At 38.9% G+C, this 22,834-nt stretch overlaps 1 protein-coding gene across 4 annotated transcripts in view; it reads right to left on the reverse strand.

The window, feature by feature from the left end:
• Window positions 1-20,319, reverse strand: part of LOC129447686 (F-actin-uncapping protein LRRC16A) — a 140,909-nt gene extending 120,590 nt beyond the window's left edge. The window contains exons 1-2 of one of the 4 annotated variants that reach the window (XM_073871859.1): window positions 19,861-20,318; window positions 12,117-12,214 (exon numbers count right to left, since the gene is read on the reverse strand). In XM_073871859.1, coding sequence (XP_073727960.1) covers window positions 12,117-12,214; window positions 19,861-19,900 — 138 coding nt within the window. In that variant the 5' untranslated portion in view covers window positions 19,901-20,318. Of the gene's footprint in view, window positions 1-12,116; window positions 12,215-19,860 lie in introns of all 4 variants that reach the window. The other 3 variants (XM_073871857.1, XM_073871858.1, XM_073871860.1) reach the window with 3 other exon arrangements.
• Between the last annotated feature and the right edge of the window lie 2,515 nt (window positions 20,320-22,834).

A 22,834-nucleotide genomic window follows, 5' to 3' on the forward strand; every position in this document is an offset into this window, starting at 1 on the left:
TAATATCACTACGCCTGCTGCAGCCATGTCACAGCAGCAAAGTCATTGATTATTACACCAGAATGAGAGTATAGTTCCTAGCCATAATTGCCTAAAAAAAATCAAAACTTTTAATTTTCCGTCAGTCTTAGTACACGATGTAACTACAGAAGAGTCAAGTTTCAAATAGGAAAAATATCGAAACTCTTTGGTTATTTTGTAGCGCGATGCTAATGGTCTACATTTCCTTTCGAATTTTTTTCTGCATGAAACTAACCCTTCATATAAATAAATATATTACAGTTTTGGGGGGAGACACACAAAATTTTGATTAGCAAAAAATATGAAAAGCGGAGCATCTATTGAAACTTCCTAAACAAATGAGCAATAGTTCAACTAATATCTTCAATACTTCCAGTGCCATTTTAAACACAAGGTCCATATGGTGCACTTTTAAGCAGTTCAATAAATATATGTTCACTATGGAATCACCACTGAATTTTACTGAGGACTAAAAGAGCTCGAGGCATTTGATGTTAAGCTAAATTCTTTGCAGAAAACCCTAGAGAGATTCAGATCAATATCAAGCAACAACTTGAGCTTTTGAGGAACCAGAACACCTCAGGCTCTGTGAAGGGGGATGAATGCTAACAGGTCCTTAACTTCCAAACATCTACAAGCGGAGGAAAACGGCTCAAGCTAACCCGTCCTCACGAACAAATTGGGCAGTGCAAACAAAACACTTATTCATGTTTTAATTAAGCGGTAAGGTGCGAGAGGCTGTGCTGTGTCGTGAATAAGTAGCGGCTGAAGGGCGTTGTTAGGCACGACGCGAAGCGGAGTGCCTGCAACCCCTTCGGCCGTTGCTTATTCACGATACAGCACTTGCCTCGAGTACCTTATTGCTTTTATAAAACGGTTACCACACAATATTAAAGTAAAAAAATATTAGTGCAACTTTCATGAAGTTAAATCAATAAAAGCATTCCTTCCGCTGGAAAAAATAGTCCCTGAATGCAAACAACAACATGGAAGCTCAAATAAAAACAACAAACTGCTCTCAGCCTTTGTCTCATTATATGTTTATGTGTTGCTAAGGGTGTTGCTAAGGGTGCAGTGATATTAAATAGAACCGTTGGGTGAAGCGGTCATAGCAGTGTTTTATTGTGAATAAAGCACACCTATTGACCAATCAGAATCAAGGATTGGAACTAGCCGTTTTATAAAGTGCACTGAATAATCAGTGAACAACGTCAAAAAACAGATCTTGGATTCCAGATAAATCTTCTCCCTTATTTAGAGAAATACAGCAACGCATGAGCCTGACATGAAAGAGGCAGAAACATGAAGAGCTCAGAGGTGAGATGAAACATCTCGATCTTCAAAAGCAACCTGCAGCTGGCTCACAGTGAGCCCGCCTCTCATCCCGAGTGTATCTGTTTGTGCGTCTTAGAGAAAAAGAAAACAGCATCAGATGCAGAGCTGGTGTGAAAAACACGGGACAGATGCAAAAACTAAAATCAAACACAGTTTCTTAAAATGTGCATGGAAGAAAAACACAATCCAGATGCAAAATCGAATTTTCAAGAAGCAGGACCTGTTTGCAAAGGTCATAGTATAATGGTTACTAACTTTAACTACTAATATTAAACAGGAAATTAATATTACAACCTATCGCTTATTACATCAATAATATGATTTCGAAGTAAAACTGGACATTTCAACTAAACAATTAGTCATTTTATAGCAGAAGTAAGACATGACTGCAGGTTTGCAGTAAACTGCAGTAATTGGGTAAACTGGAAAACTACTGACCTCATGAACCACCACTGACACTGTGAGGCAACTTTTCCACCAGGATGTGATTAACTTTTGGGGGCATCTTGACATATCCCAATAGCAATGCTAGATTTTCAAATTTATAATAATGTAAACCAGCATTAAAGGGGACATTTCACAAAACCTTTTTAAGATGTAAATAAATATTTGGTGTCCCCAAAGTACGTATGTGAAGTTTTAGCTAAAAAAACACCATATAGATGTATTATAACATGTATTAATGTATTATACACTTTTCAAATGAAATGAGCAAAAATGTGCCTTTTTGGGTGTGTCCTTTAAAGTGCAAATTAAATGATCGAAATGGCAATGCTGTGGTTGGATAGTGCAGATTAAGGGGCGGTATTATCCCCTTCTGACATCACAAGGGGAGCCAAATTCCAATGACCATTTCACATGCTTGCAAAGAATGGTTTACCAAAACTAAGTTACTGGGTTGATCTTTTTCACATTTTCTAGGTTGAAAGAAGCACTGGGAACTAAATTTTAGCACTGAAACATGGAAAAAGTCAGATCTTCATGATATGTCCCCTTTAAAACATCTATTATTTATTGATAAGATTCAATAATTGCTGCTTTGCCTAAAACAGGAGCCTTCCAAAATGACCTTCCATTGGTTAACATTAAAATATTAGATATAGCGTCATATAATTGGTCTTGGTTAACATGAAAGCAGAAATAACCCTCAGCACTTTTTAATACAATAAAGTAAGTGTTGTCCTAAATAAAGGAATCTATAGACTGATTTATGGTAATAAAGAATTTATGGCCTATCTTTTACCTTATATTACTTACTACAAGTGTTGCAAAATAAAGCAAAAAATATTGGAAGTGTACAGTAGGTGAAAAGTGAATGGCACCAGATTGACTGTGTAATACCTGTAAAGGAAACAGTCCCAAACACCAGGGCTCAAAAGCTCATGAATTTTCTATGAAGCAAATGGCGGAAAAAAACTGTCAGATTAATAACCTGCACAGATTCTTTTTTATAGCACATTTTTCATTTCCTTACCTAATGGCTATATTCTGAAAAGCACACATACCCATTAAAGTATATACAGTCACTCTACAGTTAACACAACACTACACGCATACAGTCTGCTTTTATTGCACAATTCACAGTGGTAATGCTTTTGTTTGCATGCTTTGCTTTGGACTCTCCATTCAGTTTAGTGTTTTCAAATCTTTTGAAAAGTCACAGAACAAAATGAGACGTATTTAAAGTAGTGATAGGACAATATATTGCAGAGGCCGATATTTTGACTTTTTTATTATCTGCATTTGCCGATCATTTTGTTCAATCGGCCAGTAAATTTCTCTATTACTTATATTTTATGTTTGTAATAAAAAGCACTCAGTGTCACTCAAAGTCTGACAGACAGTAAAATGACCAATTATTATTCACAATTTAACATGATGTTATGTTGTGTCACACACAACACCACACAAGTTTAATACACTTATTTAAACAGTACCGTGAGATGTCAAATCCATGTCTTGTAAATATGTTTAAAGTACTTCAAAATTTTATATTTATAAATGTTATCCATAACCAATGTATTTTTACTTCCATCAATTTTCTGTTTGTTCCTTATTTACTGTAATAACATTTGTGTTATATTGGCCACATATCGGCCAATCAGACATACAGGGAGTGCAGAATTATTAGGCAAGTTGTATTTTTGAGGATTACTTTTGTTATTGTACAACTACAGTGCTCTTGGTCAATTCAAAATGTTAACAAACCCTCAAACCTGAACATTTAAGTAGTAAAAGTGAAAATTTGGCTTTCTTAAGAGAATATTTCTATGTACATCATTATTAGGCAACTATTAGTGTGCAGAATTATTAGGCAAGTAAATGAAAAACAAAGATTTTACCATCTCACTTTGTTTTTTTTTCAACTGTTAAAGTGAGAATAATAAACAAACTCTACATTTACAAAAAAAATTAATAAAACAATAAAAAATATATATATATAAACTCAGTGACCAATATAGCCACCCTTCTTTTCGATAACAGTCAGAAGCCTTCCATTCACGGATTCAGTCAGTTTCTTGATCTGGTCTGAACCAACATTTTGTGCAGACGCAACCACAGCCTCCCAGACAGTGTTCAGAGAGGTGTACGGTTTACTTTCACTGTAAATGTCCTGCTTAAAAAGGGATCAAAAGGTCTTAATAGGGTTTAAGTCAGATGAAGAAGGGGGCCTTGGCATTAGTTTTTCATCTCTAAGGCCTTTACTGGCCAGCCATGCAGTGGAGTACTTGTGATGTATGTGATGGAGCGTTGTCTTGCAGAATAATCAGTCTCTTGGGGGATGCAGACTTTTTCCTGTGCCGCTGCTTTAGGAAAGTGTCTTCTACATTACAGGCAGGCAGGCACAGACAGGTATTATTAAACATGAGCTTGTTGGACCTTTTGGGGTTGAAAATGAAAATAAAAAACAACTCTCAGACCTACTGCCAATTTTTGGAGGGCACTTTCTTCAAGCAGTGGTGCGGGAGGGAATCTGCAACTTTCAATAAGACTTTTTTGTGCGGGACGATGCTTCAGCACATGCATCAAAGTACTCAACTGAGTGGCTGGCCAGTAAAGGCCTTAAAGGTGAAAAACTAATGACATGGCCCCCTTCTTCACCTGACTTAAACCCTATTGAGACCTTTTGATCCCTTCTTAAGCAGGACATTTACAGTGAAGGTAAACCGTACACCTCTCTGAACACTGTCTGGGAGGCTGTGGTTGCGTCTGCACAAAATGTTGGTTCAGACCAGATCAAGAAACTGACTGAATCCGTGAATGGAAGGCTTGTGACTGTTGTCGAGAAGAGGGGTGGCTATATTGGTCACTGAGTCTTTAAATTTTTGTATTTTTTGTTGTTTTATTTTTATTTTTTTGTAAATGTGGAGTTTGTTTGTTGTTCTCACTTTGGCAGGTGAAAAAAAACAAGTGAGATGGTAAAATCTTTGTTTTTCATTTAGTTGCCTAAAAATTCTGCACACTAATAGTTGCCTAGTGATGATGTACATAGAAATGTTCTCTTAAGAAAGCCAAAATTTCACTTTTACTACTTAAATGTTCAGGTTTGAGGGTTTGTTAACATTTTGAATTGACCAAGAGCACTGTAGTTGTACAATAACAAAAGTAATCCTCAAAAATACAACTTGCCTAATAATTCTGCACTCCCTGTACAGCTTTCTTAATATCGGTATCGGATTCGGCACCGGACATGAAAAAAACATGCCGGTCAACCACTAATATAAAGTTAAACTAAATGCATTAATGATGTTAAAACACATATAGTTTGCAAATGTATCAGTTACAAATTTTGTAAGTTACTAAATCTAATGGAAACCTATTATATGGCCCAAACCTGCCCCAACATTTGACAGACCTCAAGTTCGGACACCTGACACCATTAAGAAATTGTGATTTCATCAGAAAGAATTCTCACTCGTATTTAAAATTCCAAAACCGTTCCAAGCTACTGCTAAAGCCAATTATTCAAAGTCCCCATGAACCGAAAGTCACGATTGACTACTTTCATGTTGTGATGTATTTCCAATTGAAACAGAATATCGCACCATGAAATGAGTGGGCGTGGCTTGTGTTTTCCACTGTGATTTGATTGGATAGAGAAAAGCAGGCGTTTCATTCATAAATGAAACTAGCAGCAGACTGGCACTTGGAGGAGAATGGTTAACAGATGCTCAAATAAAAAAAGACAAAGACAAATTGTTAATAATAAACATTGCAATATTTCATTTAAAAAAAATTGATTTCATGGGGACTTTAACAATATCAGTCTGAACCTGAGGGGCATTAGGACCCTGTGATTTATATGTGGCTCTTTGTCGCAGTGCCCTGTAATCTCTGCTGTCATGTTAAGGCAAGCCATAAGGAAAAGCTCGGATTCCCACATGCTGATGTGGAATTTAACAGTAAGATCTCTCTCTCTCACACACGCACACACAAAGAGTCTAGCCATCATCCACTACACTCCTGTTCAACAGCTAGGGCACTGCTGACAAACTGTATGAGGCTCCTGATGGTCCCATAACATCTTAGCCCACAACATTTACTCCAATGCACCATATGAGATTTAAAAAATATATTACAGACAACTAAACACAGTATATATATATTATATAAGGTAGGCTTCGGAATTAAATTTTACTGGACAATTTGTCAAGCTGAGAGTGGTTTACAGGGCCGGGTCAGTCATTGTGACCATCATACCCTCTTGCCATGTGAAACCTGGCAGTGAAAGACATCACACAGATGGCCTCATCATTCCCTCATCCACACCCATTATTTAGAGGATGCCTAGGGCTAAACAAAAGGTATCAAATTTCTCATTGAGAACTACAAAATCCACACCATTCCATTATAGATGACGGTGCGTTATTTGTTCACTATTACACACCAGTGAACAGTCAAACATTCATTTTGTAAGTTGCTTATGACACAGATAATTTCATTTACAACAAATAAAAACTGTTTTAGTTTACTTTACAGTATATCGTATACGCTTCGGTTTAAAAAAAAAGTACGTAAACATTAGAGGTGTAACAATACATCGATATGGATTAATGAATCAATGAAATGGCAAACGTAATCCCGCATGTAAAATAGCGATACCTTTATTTTGTCACTTTACATGTTTACGTAAATTCCATCTATGCTTTTTTCACCAAAGCATGCTTTTTTGTTTAATGACAATACTGTGCATCATATTGCAAAGCAGTGGTAACAGCGAAGACAGACTAAGAAAACTTTGCATCTGAATATCTAAATATTAATAAATCGATCGATATACTCGTGAATTAAATCAAAACCATATACTCTTTTTTTTTGAGAAATCTGCAAAACATTAAGAGAATCTAGGCTATGTGATATGATATTGCATCGTATCAAGATGTCCGATTTACACCCCTAGCTTACATTTTATGTCATGCTAAATTTACATTATGCATTTGGCAGATGCTTTTATCCGAAGCAAGCGACACTATCCAATCAATAAGCTTTTATCAAACGTGTGTTTCCTGGGAATCGAACTGCTAATGCCAATGCTCCGGTTAACACCAGTGGTTATCCATGTACATAGGGAAAATCACATACTGTAAATTGTATCGACCCTATAATATACCACAAAAATAATGAGTACTAGTATATTATCATGAAACAACCTGAGTGAATATCTGCCGATGTGTTTTAATTAAAAACTGATGTGATGAGTAGGGAGTTATAGATCTATCTTTCGATTGAAGATGGGTTTGTTGGCTGTGAGCCCTGCTTGAGGTCCATCCAGCTCCATCTAGGTGAGCATTGCCAACTAGACCAAAAGGAAGTTAAAGTGCCAGCTCATATACTCATGATGACAACCTGTAATAACACATACAGTTTATATTTCCTTCTGCCTTTAAGGAGAAATAATATCTTTTTGTCTACTAGGCGAGTCAGAGCTTGAGCAAAGGCCCGAGGGTTTACTGTATGACTGACTGACTATTTGAACCGCTCTCTCCTCATCCCGGTGTCATCCTCTTAAATGTAAAAATTGTATCATTTATATTCTCTGCTAGCGATCTGTCTTGTGATGTGACATTAAACTGACAATTTGCTTTTTCTCCCTGAGGCCCCTGAGGACTTAACACATCTACAAAGTGTGTTTTTATATGTTGCAACATTGGAAATTTCTTTTTGTTGTGGACACATTGTGGTAACCCGACAATTTGTACATCAGAAAAAATGACTGAGTTAGCCTACAAAGTATTTCAATAAAACGATGATGAAATATGGGGAAACAGTCATGCAGTCATGTTGCAACTTTTGATAAATCACAAATAAAAATCACTTTTGTAAGTCACTTTGGATAAAAGCATCTACTAAAAGCCAAAATGTAAATAAATAAAAATAGCTGACAACAAATTTGATGGACTGTGTACACACACGTCAAACTTCAAATTAGTGCACCGAGATGAAAATCCTTGGCTGGCTGACAAAACATTGAGGTGGACTGTGTTTGTTGATACATTTTATCACTCCTCACTTGATACATTTTATCACTCCTCACCGAACACTTCTTCCTCTTGAAATGACATCCCAATCATTTATTTAGAACAGTGAAGGTGCCAGTCTTTCATTCTTATGGTTTAGGAATCATTACAGAATTTCCAACAAACGCCAGGGAAATTCCAGCACTGTTTTCCCCTCATGACTCTCTGGTGCTCTGTCTGTCTGAGTGTCTCTATGTCAATCCCTTGTCCTATTTCTGTATTTGTCCAACAGCAACACATTGTTTGTCGTGCTCAGAAGCCTACATGATTTTTAACGTCAAATATTGCTGTGTGTGTGCTAGGGATGCACCGATGTAGAAATTTTGGCCGATACTGGTAACCGATAACTATTTATATTTGGGGGCGATAACCGATATATATATATATATATATATATATATATATATATATATATATATATATATATAGATATATATATATAGATATATATAGATATAGATATATATATAGGCCGATAAATATTCATATTATTATCACAATGAAAAACTCGCAGACCGCGGACATCTTGTCTTTGAGATAGACTAGCATACTCTTCTTAAGCCCGCAACACGTGTCATCTTCGTGCTATGTCACAGAAAGCACCAATCAAAACTCCACATGGCCAGCAATGAGCAAGTGAAGTGGTTTAACAAACCAAAATAATCCATCATTTATCGGCTTTCATTTATCGGCCTAATTTTGCTATCAGACCGATAACCGATCATATAAAAAATAAGCAGTTATCGGCCGATAACGATACGTTGGCCATATATCGTGCATCCCTACTGTGTGCGTTTGCTTAGGATTGTGAATCACTATAGTCAGTCTAAGAAGTAGTCATATCTGTGGTTTTAAAGGTACAGTTCTGATTTAACTGTTTGATCATGATATAAATGCTAAATCTTAATTATTACAACAGCAATGTTTCACAATGGTGTTTTAAAAAGACGTCAGTAGTTTATTTCTATCAGAATTTAACCCAACATATAGTATGAAAGTGCCATCTGTGTGAATGTAAACACATCCTGGATTTGATCCTGGGATGACTACCAGAAATGGGATCTAGTAACATTGCAGTAACGCGATCGGTGTAAACAAAAGGCCAGAACAATGCTGTAAGTAGGGCTGGGCGATTAATCGAAAAATAACCGAAACCGAAATTCAGAACCTCTAACCGACATTATTTTATTATGTCGGTTATTTCGGTTTTTACTCCTGTTAATACTTTCCCTTTAAAAACAAACTGCTGCGTGTGATGTTGCGTAACTCCGCCCCGTCCTGTCAGTGGCACAGCGAAACATGGAGGAGAACTCAAACACTGTTTAACTGAGCAGCAGGATCATCTAGTGCCCAAAAGAAGCACAGTACTTTTTTTTAAGAAGTACTCGCGAATGTGCAGGCACCTGTGACAAAAATACGGAATGCGCGATCGGGTTTTTACCGCACACGCGCTCAGTTTAATCTACCGATGGGTCTCTAAGCAGCCCGGGTAATGTCATCACATCTCACTCACTCAAAACCGCGAAAAGACGCGCCCGCGTGAGTTTAATTAGACACTTCAGAGATGACGGAGAGAGAGAACGGGAGAACTTCTAGTCTACATTAACACCAAAAGCATTACAGATGAGAATAAATGGCTTAGACATCAATGCCCAGTTAAGAAAAAATGGATTGAATACAAGAAACGTGTAAAGGATACAGTCCAAGTATGTATTTTGCCCTACTCATCTCATTACAATATGCTATCTGGATACAACTTATTATGTATGTATCTTATGTCTATAATTAGTCATGGGGGTTGTATGATTCTTTGGTTCATAACTTCCCATTCTGAAAGTTTCATCAATTGTACATAATGACATGCAACATCTGCATAGAGTTAAGTCTATTTAATATTTTTCAGTAATGCAGTTAATTTGGGAGAAATGTGAATAATTGCATTGCAGGCTGATTTAAGGTGTGCCCTAAACTTTCCAACCTTAGTCAGGGAACTATGAGGCAAAAAAATAATCGTTTATTAATCGTAACCGATGTCAAATGTTAGATTAACCGAGGTTTTGATTTTAGGTCAAATTGCCCAGCCCTAGCTGTAAGAATTGTGTCATTGCAACAGTGTAGTTATCTTTCAGCTGTTTGACACAGGTTGTAAATGCAGATCAACGTTCACAATGAAAAATGTCTGCAAACTGGAATGAAACGAAGATCGGGAAGCTTTTCATTATCCGAAGTGAAGCCGAGACTGTTAAACGCTGAGATATGGCGCTTTTCCATTGCTTAGTACCCCACGGTTTGGGTCAGGTCAGCTTACATTTGGGGGCTTTTCCACTGGGTGCACTACGTAGTACCTGATACTTTTTTAAGTACCACCTTGGTTGGGGTTCCCAGCGACCCGAGCTGATACCAAAACGTGACGCGAAAACACTTTAGATGACTGATTGATCTGAGAGAATCGTCACTACCAGCATCATCTCTATAATGTAAAATATTAGCTTTACCTTCGTGCTAGCTTGCGCTGTCTCCCAAAACTTTGCTTTACTGTAAGTTCCCAAACTCCCTTTCAGCGATGAAAAACATCCACAGGTTGAGAATCAGTAACAGTTTTATTTTCTAGACTGGCAGTTTGTGGCTGCACATTCGCGATGCGCAGATCCGCATACATGCTTAAAGGCAACTTAAATGAGGCTCAGCGGAGCACGTCGACTGATGCCACGTGTGTTTGTATAGAAACTGTCATGTGAGACAGAGGTAGTGATAAACGCGATGTGTAAACATCTATTTGTGGTGGTCAATTTTAATTTTGTGGTGCACTGAGAATGTACAACGACGCTCTCACTTGTATGATGTCACAGCAGTAGGCACCGCAAATATAACGACATGCCTTTAATTCCTCCCACTCCGAAGTGTTACTAAACTCGATGGAAAAGCTAACCAAGCCAAAGTGAGGTGAGCTGACCCGACCTAAATCGTGGGGTACTATGCACTGGAAAAGCACCAATAGCTAGTTTATGATCAAATCAGTAAAAATGCACATCTTTCATTGCCAAACGTCTAATAAATCCTTCCGTTAAAAATGAACCACTAATTCTAATAAACCACTAATTCTTCACAGCGAAGCGTTTAGTATATCCCTCCTTGAAAAAGTAATTTTAACCACAGATTCTTAATATATCTTCATTCTTTGGTAGTGAAAACAACACAAACTGAAAACACAGCATGATATGATGTTTACACGCTAACTAGCTGTGGGCAGGTCATAGTTTTCGTTTCAACCGCAGGCAAGGCTGTAGGCGGAGATTATTATGCAAAGTGTATTCTATCCATATGACGACTTGTTTCAGCGATTCAGAGTTGACTCCCTACTTTAGAAGCCAATAACTTTATTAATCGTGCACTTTTTGGTTCAACTACCTTGCACATTGTTTACATTGATGGACAGCTACATGACACACTGCAATACAGGTCATTTTCGATTTTGGATCTGTGTTACTCTTTAACTCTTTTCCCACCAATGTTTTTATGGCAATTCATAATTATGCTATTATCCATTAGGTGGCGCTCTTACCCATCTTATAAACCACTGAAGCAACAGTAAAATATTTTCAGACAATGTAACTGGTTTTGCTCGTGTACATAATACTTCAATGCCTTTGGAGTCCTGTTAGATTAAACAGATCCATCTAAACCTGGCCCTGAGCCATTAAAAACAATTTTTAAAAACATTTCCCTCTCCAAACATCCTCACACAGCACTTCTGCCAAACTAATACAGATCTTTAAGAGGCTGTGGCATCTCTCCAGCCGACTCCCTCGATTAATCTAGACCATCCATTAAAACAATCTTCCCTAAACACCAACAGGCAAGTATTCCAATAAAAATGCCTTAAAACCATTCGCTAAGACTCACATAAGCACTGATGCAAGCTAAAGCCGTGTCAGACCCAGCACTTTAATACAGGCATCATACAGGATGAACTTCCTCTCCTGCCAGCGCTATCATGTCTCATTGCTCTACTCATCCAGGTGTAAATGTGTTTGTGGAGAAATGCTTTTCTCTCAGAGGCAGCCAGATGAAACCAGAAACCAATCTGGCACACCCACATTCCCTGGAATACTGGAAGTGGACTTAAATCTTGAGATTAAAAACCTGTCTTTTTGCTGAATTACAGGTTTTTTGGACATACGCGGATAGAGGGATATGAACAGGTAAACAGACAGACAGATGGATGAGAATGGAGCGACTCACCAGGACTCTGTTCTCCACTTTGTCTCCTTTGATCTCCAGTTTAACCCGCTTCTTGACCAACAGCTTGATCTTCCTGCCAACTGCATCTTTTACACTTTCTGATTGGAGAAAAACACATCAGGGAAAGTTTCAGTACTGTTAAAAAGTCAGCCCAAGAAAAAAAGTCTTCTTTGCTTGTTCTCTCCAATATTACAGATAAAAAAGGCCACCAATATTTATAACACCATGGATAGTCATTAACATGTATCTCTCAAAAAGAGAGAGAGGGGGAAGGAAAGAGATGGATGAGTGTTTGGGGGTGGAAAGCTAAATCACATTCATTTTACATCAAGCAGAAGTTCATAAGTCTGGCACAGTGTAGATAGTAGCCAGCAGTCAAATGTATACCAAAGTTCCACCTCTAATCGATTCTCCACACCCTCACAGACTCGCTCTTCTTCAGCTCTGGATTGGTGTAAAAGTGGGTCATGCCTGCCGCTGTTGGGGTGCACTTCTAATATCTTCAGCTTTTTTGCTGAAATACAGTGGCAAGTAATTCCTTTTGGAATTTTATAGTTTCCTGAATAAATTTGTCATAAAATGTGATCTGATCTTCATTTAAGTCAAGAGTATTAACAAACATAATGTGTTTAAAAATAATTACACAACAAAATTCTGATCTTTCACGGCATTAGTAAACACACTCATTCGACATTCAAAATGGCAGTGGAAAAAGTAAGTGAACCACTTACTGTGCATTCACACCGCCTCTGGCGAGAGCGTCAAAGTGGTCGGAAGTCATTCTTTTCAATGAGAGCCGGCGGCGAGCTCCGGTGATTAGCGGAGCGGCACGTCATGTAACCCTACAGTCACATTAGCTACAAAACTGAGCGACACGCACTCGCTTGATGGGCGTTCCTTGGCAAGTATCTAAAAGCGGTATCAAAAGTCACTGCAGAGGTATTGTTAAAGCAACACTAAATAGTTTTTGCTCTTTGCTCACCATACAGGTTGGAAGCGGAATTGTCCATTTCCACTGTTGTAAATAATTTAGCCTACTGCAGCAAAGCTGGCTCTGATTGGATTGTAGGTTTTCCTTAAAAGCAAGTTTTTGTAGTTTTACTCAAACTACAGGACCGCGACCCGGTAGTTGGAAACTTCTTTAGTGCGGTTTTGGCCGATAGAGGGCTGCAAAGGGAAAGTGAAAGTGCCGTTCACCCTGTTTCGAGTGGATGAACGACTGAAACTTTTTTGGAAACATTATTTTAAGGTAAAAAAAAAACTCTTTAGTGTTGCTTTAAGTTACAAGAACGATGTTTTTGGATTTAAAAGTATTTTTTTCTCAATAAAAGTAACAAAATATATGAGATCAATCACATAAACGTCGCACACCTGTGTACGATAGGTGCGTAGGAGAGCAGGACTCGAAAGTCCAAATATTGACAAATGAAAAAAGAGAGGTCCCGCACACTATCCACTTGCAAAAATAGAAGGGTTTATTGCTTTATTGCAACGTTTCGATCTCTCAATCTTCTTCAGGCATTAAACATATATTCTATATTCTATATATCGTCGCTGCCTGATGAAACTCACGTATGTCCAAAACGGTAACTTTTCAGAAAGTGAAAAAAACACAGTATATCAAAAGCAGTTGAATGTAGCGTTGTCATACTTGGTACGGCATATTTACATGTAACCATATTCTTGCCAGTGTCATGATGTAATCCACATTTGACCAAAATTGAGTTTAAATGGACATGCGTGCATATTTTACAGTAACTTAGATCGATTCGCGTTCTTCCGATCATTAATTAGAATGACCAAGTCGCGTTTCGTATTGACAGATGAATACGCTCAGTTTATTAAATAGCCTACGTCTTGGTTAAATACGCTTACTTTATTTAATATTAATTATAAGTGTATTAAATGTCTCTTGCAAACCATTAAGGGACAATGAATCAATACATTGACATGGTAATGCTACACAACAGGGGCATCAGTTTGTGTTGAAAAGTGGTGGGGACAAAAGATCAGATAAAAACATTACTGCAGGACGGGAAAAATATTGAATAACGCGCATCAAAAATGGGCATAGCGTAGGTCAGTCAACAACAAGAAAATACTCAGCATAAATTTATAAACCCTCAACAATGTCGAATGCACACATCACACATGTAACAGTCCCTGCAACACCAGCTCAACCGAACAATGCCAAAGCACCATACCGTAGAAAACAGCAGCGCGTTTAATAAATGATTACAATGAATTTCATTACATATGTACAAGAAAACACACCATAAGCATACAACACAACATATGTGACCCTGGACCACAAAACCAGTCTTAAGCATCGCTTGATTTTTCAGAACATTTTAACCAAATGCTTTCAAAAAGTGGTGGGGAAATCCCCAGCGTAAATATCACCAATGCTAGACAGATACTTTGTTTGCACAGTCCTACCGTAATTAAGTAACTCCTAGATGTTAGTCTGGCGTCCGGGGGAAACGTTTACCTCGAAGGAAAGTCATTGTCATGTTTATTCGGCTATATCCAGTGCTGAGGTTCGATGAAACTTCACGAGACCTGCGAGATGCTTCACAGGCGGAAGATATGCGGCGTGATTGACAGCTTTGACACCAAATGGGTACGTGAAAATCAGATGACATGATTTCACAAGTTTTCATTGGCTATTTAGGTATGTGACGCATACTGTATATGGAAATGAACCTGGACATTCAATCTGTCAAAAAATCTCAAAATCGGCAAAATGAACATACGTGAGTTTCATCGGACAGCGACGATATGTTTGATGCCTGAAGAAGATCGAGAGATCGAAACGTTGCAATAAAGCAATAAACCCTTCTTTTTTTGCAAAATATATGAGATAAAATGCCAAACTTATCAGATATACAGAAATATGTATTTTCCGCCATCTTGAATTTTTTCTTTGACTCGAGCCACAGACCTACGTCACGCTGCCCCTTCACTCCGATTGGCAGTCGCTTTGTCGCATCGCTCAGCATTTGCATAAAATAGCCTTCTTGTCTATTTTGGCCCCACCTTGCTCGGCGCAGCGGCGAGCTCGGCGCTTGTCGCTGGCAAACAGCCACTCCCATTGAAAATGAATGGTAGGCTGTCGCTCTGTCTCTGTCTCTTGTAGCTAATGTGACTGGAGGGTTAGATGTGAGTATCGAGGAGAGTTTAAATCAGCTCAACTTTATGGAAATGAGCTATGGCGGGATTCGGCGGCAACCAATCAGAAGGCGGAAACATTCAGAGGCAACCAATTGGAATTAATGGTTGATAGGGGTGCACTGATATATCGGCCGATGATGCTCTCTATGCTTCTCAATGAATTACGGTAAAACGCCTTTACATCCAAAAGCCAGGGGGCACTCTCGTGCAGAAGTTCAATATGCGCTGTAGACGAAGAACCATACACACGCAGATATGACAGCTTCTGGAAATGTCTTAAGGATATATTTATATTGCTGTTCTTCAAACATTTTCAGGTATTTTCATGATAATAAAGAATATGTATAATAACTAGATAGGTACATTTCCTGAAGAAAATGTGAAGTGGTGCTTGCCGTGGCAAATTTCTGGGGACAGTATATGATTATACTTCCAGTTACGAGTAAAACGATCCAACCCCCATGTCTCTACGATGTTCTGATGCGGAGATATAAGGCTTTGTTTACTCTGTTGCTAGGGTACAGTATTTGGTTGCTAGGGAAAAAATTGGCATCCCATAATGATCACACTCTGAGTCACGAGTCAAACGGTCCAACCCCCGTGTCTCTACGATGTTCTGATGCGGAGATATAAGGCTTTGTTTACTCTGTTGCTAGGGTACTGTATTTGGTTGCTAGGGAAAAAAATGGCATCCCATAATGATTACACTCCGAGTCACGAGTCAAACGGTCCAACCCCCGTGTCTCTACTATGTTCTGATGCGGAGATATAAGGCTTTGTTTACTCTGTTGCTAGGGTACTGTATTTGGTTGCTAGGGAAAAAAATGGCATCCACTAGGGATTACCCTCCAAGTCACGAGTCAAACGGTCCAACCCCCGTGTCTCTACGATGTTCTGATGCGGAGATATAAGGCTTTGTTTACTCTGTTGCTAGGGTACTGTATTTGGTTGCTAGGGAAAAAATTGGCATCCCATAATGATTACACGCCGAGTCATTAGTCATACGGTCCAACCCCCGTGTCTCTACGACGTTCTGATGCGGAGATATAAGGCTTTGTTTACTCTGTTGCTAGGGTACTGTATTTGGTTGCTAGGGAAAAAATTGGCATCCCATAATGATTACACTCTGAGTCATTAGTCATATGGTCCAACCCCTGTGTCTCTACGACGTTCTGATGCGGAGATATAAGGCTTTGTTTACTCTGTTGCTAGGGTACTGTATTTGGTTGCTAGGGAAAAAATTGGCATCCCATAATGATTACACGCCGAGTCATTAGTCATACTGTCCAACCCCCGTGTCTCTACGACGTTCTGATGCGGAGATATAAGGCTTTGTTTACTCTGTTGCTAGGGTACTGTATTTGGTTGCTAGGGAAAAAATTGGCATCCCATAATGATTACACTCTGAGTCACGAGTCAAACGGTCCAACCCCCGTGTCTCTACGATGTTCTGATGCGGAGATATAAGGCTTTGTTTACTCTGTTGCTAGGGTACTGTATTTGGTTGCTAGGGAAAAAATTGGCATCCCATAATGATTACACTCTGAGTCACGAGTTAAACGGTCCAACCCCCGTGTCTCTACGATGTTCTGGTCCGGAGATATAAGCCTTTGTTTACTCTGTTGCTAGGGTACTGTATTTGGTTGCTAGGGAAAAAATTGGCATCCCATAATGATTACACTCCGAGTCACGAGTCAAACGGTCCAACCCCCGTGTCTCTACTATGTTCTGATGCGGAGATATAACTGTTTGAATTTTATGTTGCTAGGGTGCTCAAAAGTGGTTGCTAGGGGCGTGGCTTAATACCTATGTAAGGATCATGAGAGACTGATTGGATGCCTGAGTAAAATGAGCCCACCCCCATGTCTCTATGACACTGTGGTGCAAAGATATCCATCTGGGCATTTTATAATGGCAGTCTATGGGAGATGTTGCTAGGGTGCCCAAAATTGTTGCTAGGGGCGTGGCTTAATAGCTCTGGGATGATCCTGAGGGACTGATTGGATGCCCGAGTGAAATGAGCCCACCCACTTATCTCTACGACACTGTAAAGCAAAGATATCCCATCTGGAACTGTTTTATTCCCTTATATGGGCATGTTTCCTGCCCCATTATAAGTCAATGGGAATTTTCGGGTGCCTCTTACACCCCAGGGGTACAACTTACACCCCAATGTCATGTATGTTCTTAAATAGCTTACCACCCTCTTCAAATTTAGTAACCCACATGTTTCTACAAAATCCTCACTCGTACCTATGACCCGTCAAAATTTTTGCAATGTAAGTCTATGGGATTTTGCCCCATTGACTTTTCATTGGGCATTTTTGGGCACCTCTTACACCCCAGGGGTACAACTTACACCCCATTGTGATCCATGTTCTTACAGAGCCTACCACCCTCTTCAAATGTTGTAACCCACATGTTTCTACAAAATCCTCGAGCGGAGCTATGACTCGTCAAAGTTTGGTGCAATGTTAAGTCAATGGGATTTTTCGGGTGGTTTTTCGCCCCCCTTTCAGAAATCCTGCACCCGATCCCTTATAAAAGTCATAGCACACCTCTCCTCAATAATCCGGTCGATTTGAGCCCTCTTTCGTGGGACTACGTTAAACCGTGCGGGACGAGTTACGCGCCGAAAAAGTGTCCAGAAAAAGAAGAATAATTATAAATAATAAGTATGACGAATAATAATAGTGATGCTTTGCATAAATGCAAGCACCACTAATTACATTTGGCGAGTGTTGCTTTTTCAAATGCATGTTATATACGTCTCAAACTAACAGCGATTTCAGATCGTGATCAAAAGCCGTAGTAGATGAAATAGCTGTGAATAATATCTGCTGTGCAATTCAGAATAGTTATTGGCCACGTATTATTAGTGTATATTGGCATTTATCAGTGCACCCCTACTGGTTGACAGCCCTTGGCAGCAAAAACCTCAACCAGACGTTTCCTGTAGCTGTGGATCAGACCAGCACATCGTTGAGGAGGAATTTTAGCCAATTCTTCCTGGCAGAACTGCATAGCTCTGTCACATTCCTTGAATAATCCAAAAATCAAACAATCCCGGACAAATCACGGACGCATTTTCTGTGTATTGTCCGTAATGTCTGTGTAAAAGAGCTTAACTAACAGTGTTCCTGTACCTCAATTGGTATAGCATTGTGATAACAGTGCCCAAGGAACACACCCACTCATAAAAATGTATACCTGCAAGTCACTTTGGATAAGTGTCTGGGAAATATGTAAATGCAAATGTTTAAAAGAACCACCACACCACATTTTTTTCAAAAAGTGAAATCAGGTGACAAGCATGTGTCCTGTACTGTAAGAAAACAATGCCTCTTCTGTGATATCTCCACACGCTGCGGTCAGTAAAACAGTGAAGTCACATCTCTTCCTCATTTTGCATGAGGCCGGTCTGCTGCTAATCACACCATTGTCATACACAAGAGTTTACACAGCTAATAAGGTCTCCTTTCTGCTTCAAACACACCACATTTGTCTCTATTCCCTTTAAAGGCCGGCAGTGGTGTTGAGACACAGGTGTGTCACAGGAGGCCGGTAGGGAACTGGACAGAGAAACATGCAGTGCATGGTGTCCACTGACTCTTTTAGCATTTAATTGCATGGGACAGGTAAAGCATGAAACAAAGTACAGCAACATCGCTTAGTGATACTAATGGAAAATTGCATTGTGTGGGATTTATACTGTAAATAAAGTCCATCTATGTGTTGGGTTGTGGAAAATAAAGGCTATGATGACATTGTCACCATTCCATTGGTTATGGAAAATAAATACAGATAAGGGATTTGACTGATCTCATTTGTTGAACGTGGTAAGAAGTAGCAAATTTGGATTTTGGTTATTAATATGCTTATGTTTTGATGAATTGTGGAAAAAGCATAGCTGTGATATAAATTGTATAGGAAAAAACATTCCCACATCTTCTTAGATTTATGAATTATGTTTGCAATCTGAGTTTTGCTTGAACAATAAGTACAGGTGAGGAGGAAGCTAGTCTAAGTTTGTAACAAGAATCTCAGTGTACATCTAGTGTGTTTAATATTGGCTTTATAATAAACCGTGAAGGCAGGGATGGATTATCATCTTTCTCACAAACATCACAGACCGATTCTTTCCATTGTATATATTATGAATGAATACTGTGATTGAATACTGTCAGGTCTTTACAGACTACATTACTTACAATCATGATTTGTAGTCATTGCAGCTGTGTACACATATAACACAAACAATACAATAAAAAACATTATGATGTGCAATATAACAGCGCACAGAAACAAACACTCAATATCAACAATAACTTGAACACTCGAACATGAGGAATTAACGTTACTCGATTCTTTCCGATTACACAACGTTTAATAGGCTATAATAATAATAATAATAATATACACAGTATTCATTCGGCTACTAATTGTAACATCGCTAATTATAATAAATAAAATCCTGACTGACTGACTGACTGACTGACTGACTGAAATATTAGCATTTTGTCGAGTCGGTTACTTTGCCTATTTTCATGTAAATAGTAGAAAATCTTACCAAGCAGTTCTTGCGGGACATCTGATATTTCCTCACTCATTTTGCGGTCTGACGTCCCAAATGTGTGCACAAAGCAAAATCCAGAGAGTTGAAGCAAGAGACATAAAACACGACTGATAAAGTGGACGGGGGTAATAAAGGCAGGAGATTTAGATATCAGGTGCAGCCTCGGACACTTTGGTCGCAATGTTTCCCCTGTGATCTGCTAACAGCGTCTGCACGCATCTCCCTGTGTACATCAGCCGGACGACGAGACTGAAAAATCACGCGCGGGGAAATAACGAGGTGAAAATCCGCTTGTTGGAGGCATCTGCGAGACCTGTCCGCGCACCTCACGAGTATCTCGAGACCCTTATCGCAGACAGGGAGCGATTCAGTCCTGGATTCGCCCCTCCTATAGTAGCGGTCACTCCTTCTACATCCGCCCGAGAACAAATCACGGAGCTCTCGCTGCAGGATGACTGCTGGACAGGGAGAGGACGACATCTGTTGGTTTATCCCAGAGTTACATGTAGGCATTGCCCCAACAGTGCCAGTCTACATTCCTAGGACGTGTTTTTCTTGTGAGAGTGCCACCTGTTGGACGAATAAAAAAGTGCAACCAAATCACCAAATAAAGACTTTTTATGAATTTTTGGTGTTCCCAGAGTACATATTTGAAGTTCTAGCTCAAAATACCATATAAATAATTTATTATAGCATGTTAAAATGGACATTTTGTAGGTGTGCGCTGTTTTTGGGTGTGTCTATTAAAATGTGCTGATCTCTGCACTAAATGGCAGTGCCGTGGTTGGATAATGCAGATTAAGGGCGGTATTATTATAATAAGATCCCCATCTGACATCACAAGGGGGGCTAAATTTTAATGACCTATTTTTTACATGCTTGCAGAGAATGGTTTATTAAAACTAAGTTACTGGGTTGGTGCTTTTTTAGGTTTATAGCACTTAAACATGGAAAAGTCAGATTTTCATAATATCCCTGCTGAAAAAAAACAGCTAAAATCAGCTTCAGCTGGTCAAGCTGGTTTTAGCTGGTCTCCCAGCCTGGTCATAGCTGGTTTATCATGCTGGTTTAAGAGAAGTTTTGTCCACTTTTTTAGCTGGTCAGGCTGGTCTTAGCTGACCAGGCTGGTTTTAGCTCCCCAGGTTGGGAGACCAGCTCGACCACCCAGGGAGACCAGCTTGACCAGCCTGTAAGACCAGTGGCCGGTTGCATAAAACTTTAAGACTAGTCTTAAAAGTTAGTCATTAATTTTTTTTCTTCAAGACTGATCATAACTGTTTTAAGTATGTTACATAGAAAGGTAGATTGGTCTAATTTAAATCCAAATAACAAGACAGATTAGCCCTAACTAATTGCTAGTTAGTTAGAATCACTCTTAAGACGCAGTCTTAATGTCACGGCTATGTTTATGCAACCGGCCACAGCTTGACCAGGCTGGAGACCAACTTGACCAGGCTGGGAGACCAGCTAAAACCAGGCTGGAGACCAGCTAAAACCAGCTACAGTATTTCCATCTTAAACCAGCCTTAGTTGGTTGGCTGGTTTAAGCTGTTTTTCAGCAGGGATGACCCCTTTAAATGTGTATTGTGTAATTTTTACAAGGATCTCTTGACAGAAATGCAATATAATATATATTATCAGTGATGATGTATTGTTTTTTATTACCTCAGAATGAGTCGTTTTATCTACATATACTGCGGGTCCCCTTACTTGAAAGTTGCCATTTTGCGCCACCATGTTTCTACAGTAGCTGTAAACGAACAATCTGCAACAAACTTGTCACTTTGTTGTCTCAGACAATGACAAATTTGTCCTGTGGTGGCTACCTTAGCCTCACTATGCATTTCAAAAGGGAGTGGTGAGCTGGACTCAGCCGTTGGTTGCAATTTACATTATCACCACTAGATGCCGCTAAAAATCTACAGACTGGACCTTTAAAGGAATAGTTCCGAAAAATGAAATTTACCCCATGATTCTTTGAAAGTAAAGTGAAAGTGACAAGCATGCAACGCATACTCGTAATGTGACCTCTGCATTTAACCCATCCCAGTGAGTAGTGAACACACGCACTGCAAAGCGCAAACACACACACACACACACTGCAAGTCGCAAACACACACACACACACACACACACACACACACACACACACACACACACACACACACACACACACACACACACACACACACACACACACACCTTAGTTTAAAGGCCACACCTTAATCTGAAAGAATTAGCTAATTTCAAGCAAATCTTCCTCTTTATATTTAAATTATTAGGAAAATTAGTTTTAAATCATGCAGTTCTAATGGCAGACTATAACATCATGTTAGGTTTTATTTACCCAACTGTTACTGCTTTGTTTATGTAAATTAGGAAAAGTCATATCTCAGGTGTACTACAGGGATCAGTTTTAGGCCCTCTCCTCTTCTCACTATACATGCTTCCTTTAGGAGATATCAGGAACCACAACGTAAATGATCAATGTTATGCTGATGATACCCAGCTATATCCTCAGTGATATCTACCTGTTTTCTAAACAGACTGTATTATTGATATCAAGTAAGTATGGTAACCAAACAGTTGACGGCACCCATCAACTTCCATAGTATTTTTTTCTATTTTTTATTTATTAAAATATCTTATTTTTTGTTTAAAAATAAAAAAAGAAATACAGGTTTAGAACAAATGAGGGTAAATGATGAAAGAATTTTCATTTTTGGATAAACTATCCATTTTATAACCAGATAGTGATGTAAATTTGAGAAATATTTTGAATGTATGTCACATCATTCTTCCATCTTAGAAATTGTTTTAAAAACGATATGCTTTCTAATTCAGAAGTTGAGAAGCTTATTCATATATTTATGGATTTACAAATTGATTATTATAATTCATTGCTGGGTGGGTGTCCTGCAGGCAAGGAAAATACATAATGCTTATATGAAAGAAATATGTTCAAATA

This window comes from Misgurnus anguillicaudatus, chromosome 10 (assembly GCF_027580225.2).
Source record: "Misgurnus anguillicaudatus chromosome 10, ASM2758022v2, whole genome shotgun sequence".
NCBI lineage: Eukaryota > Metazoa > Chordata > Actinopteri > Cypriniformes > Cobitidae > Misgurnus > Misgurnus anguillicaudatus.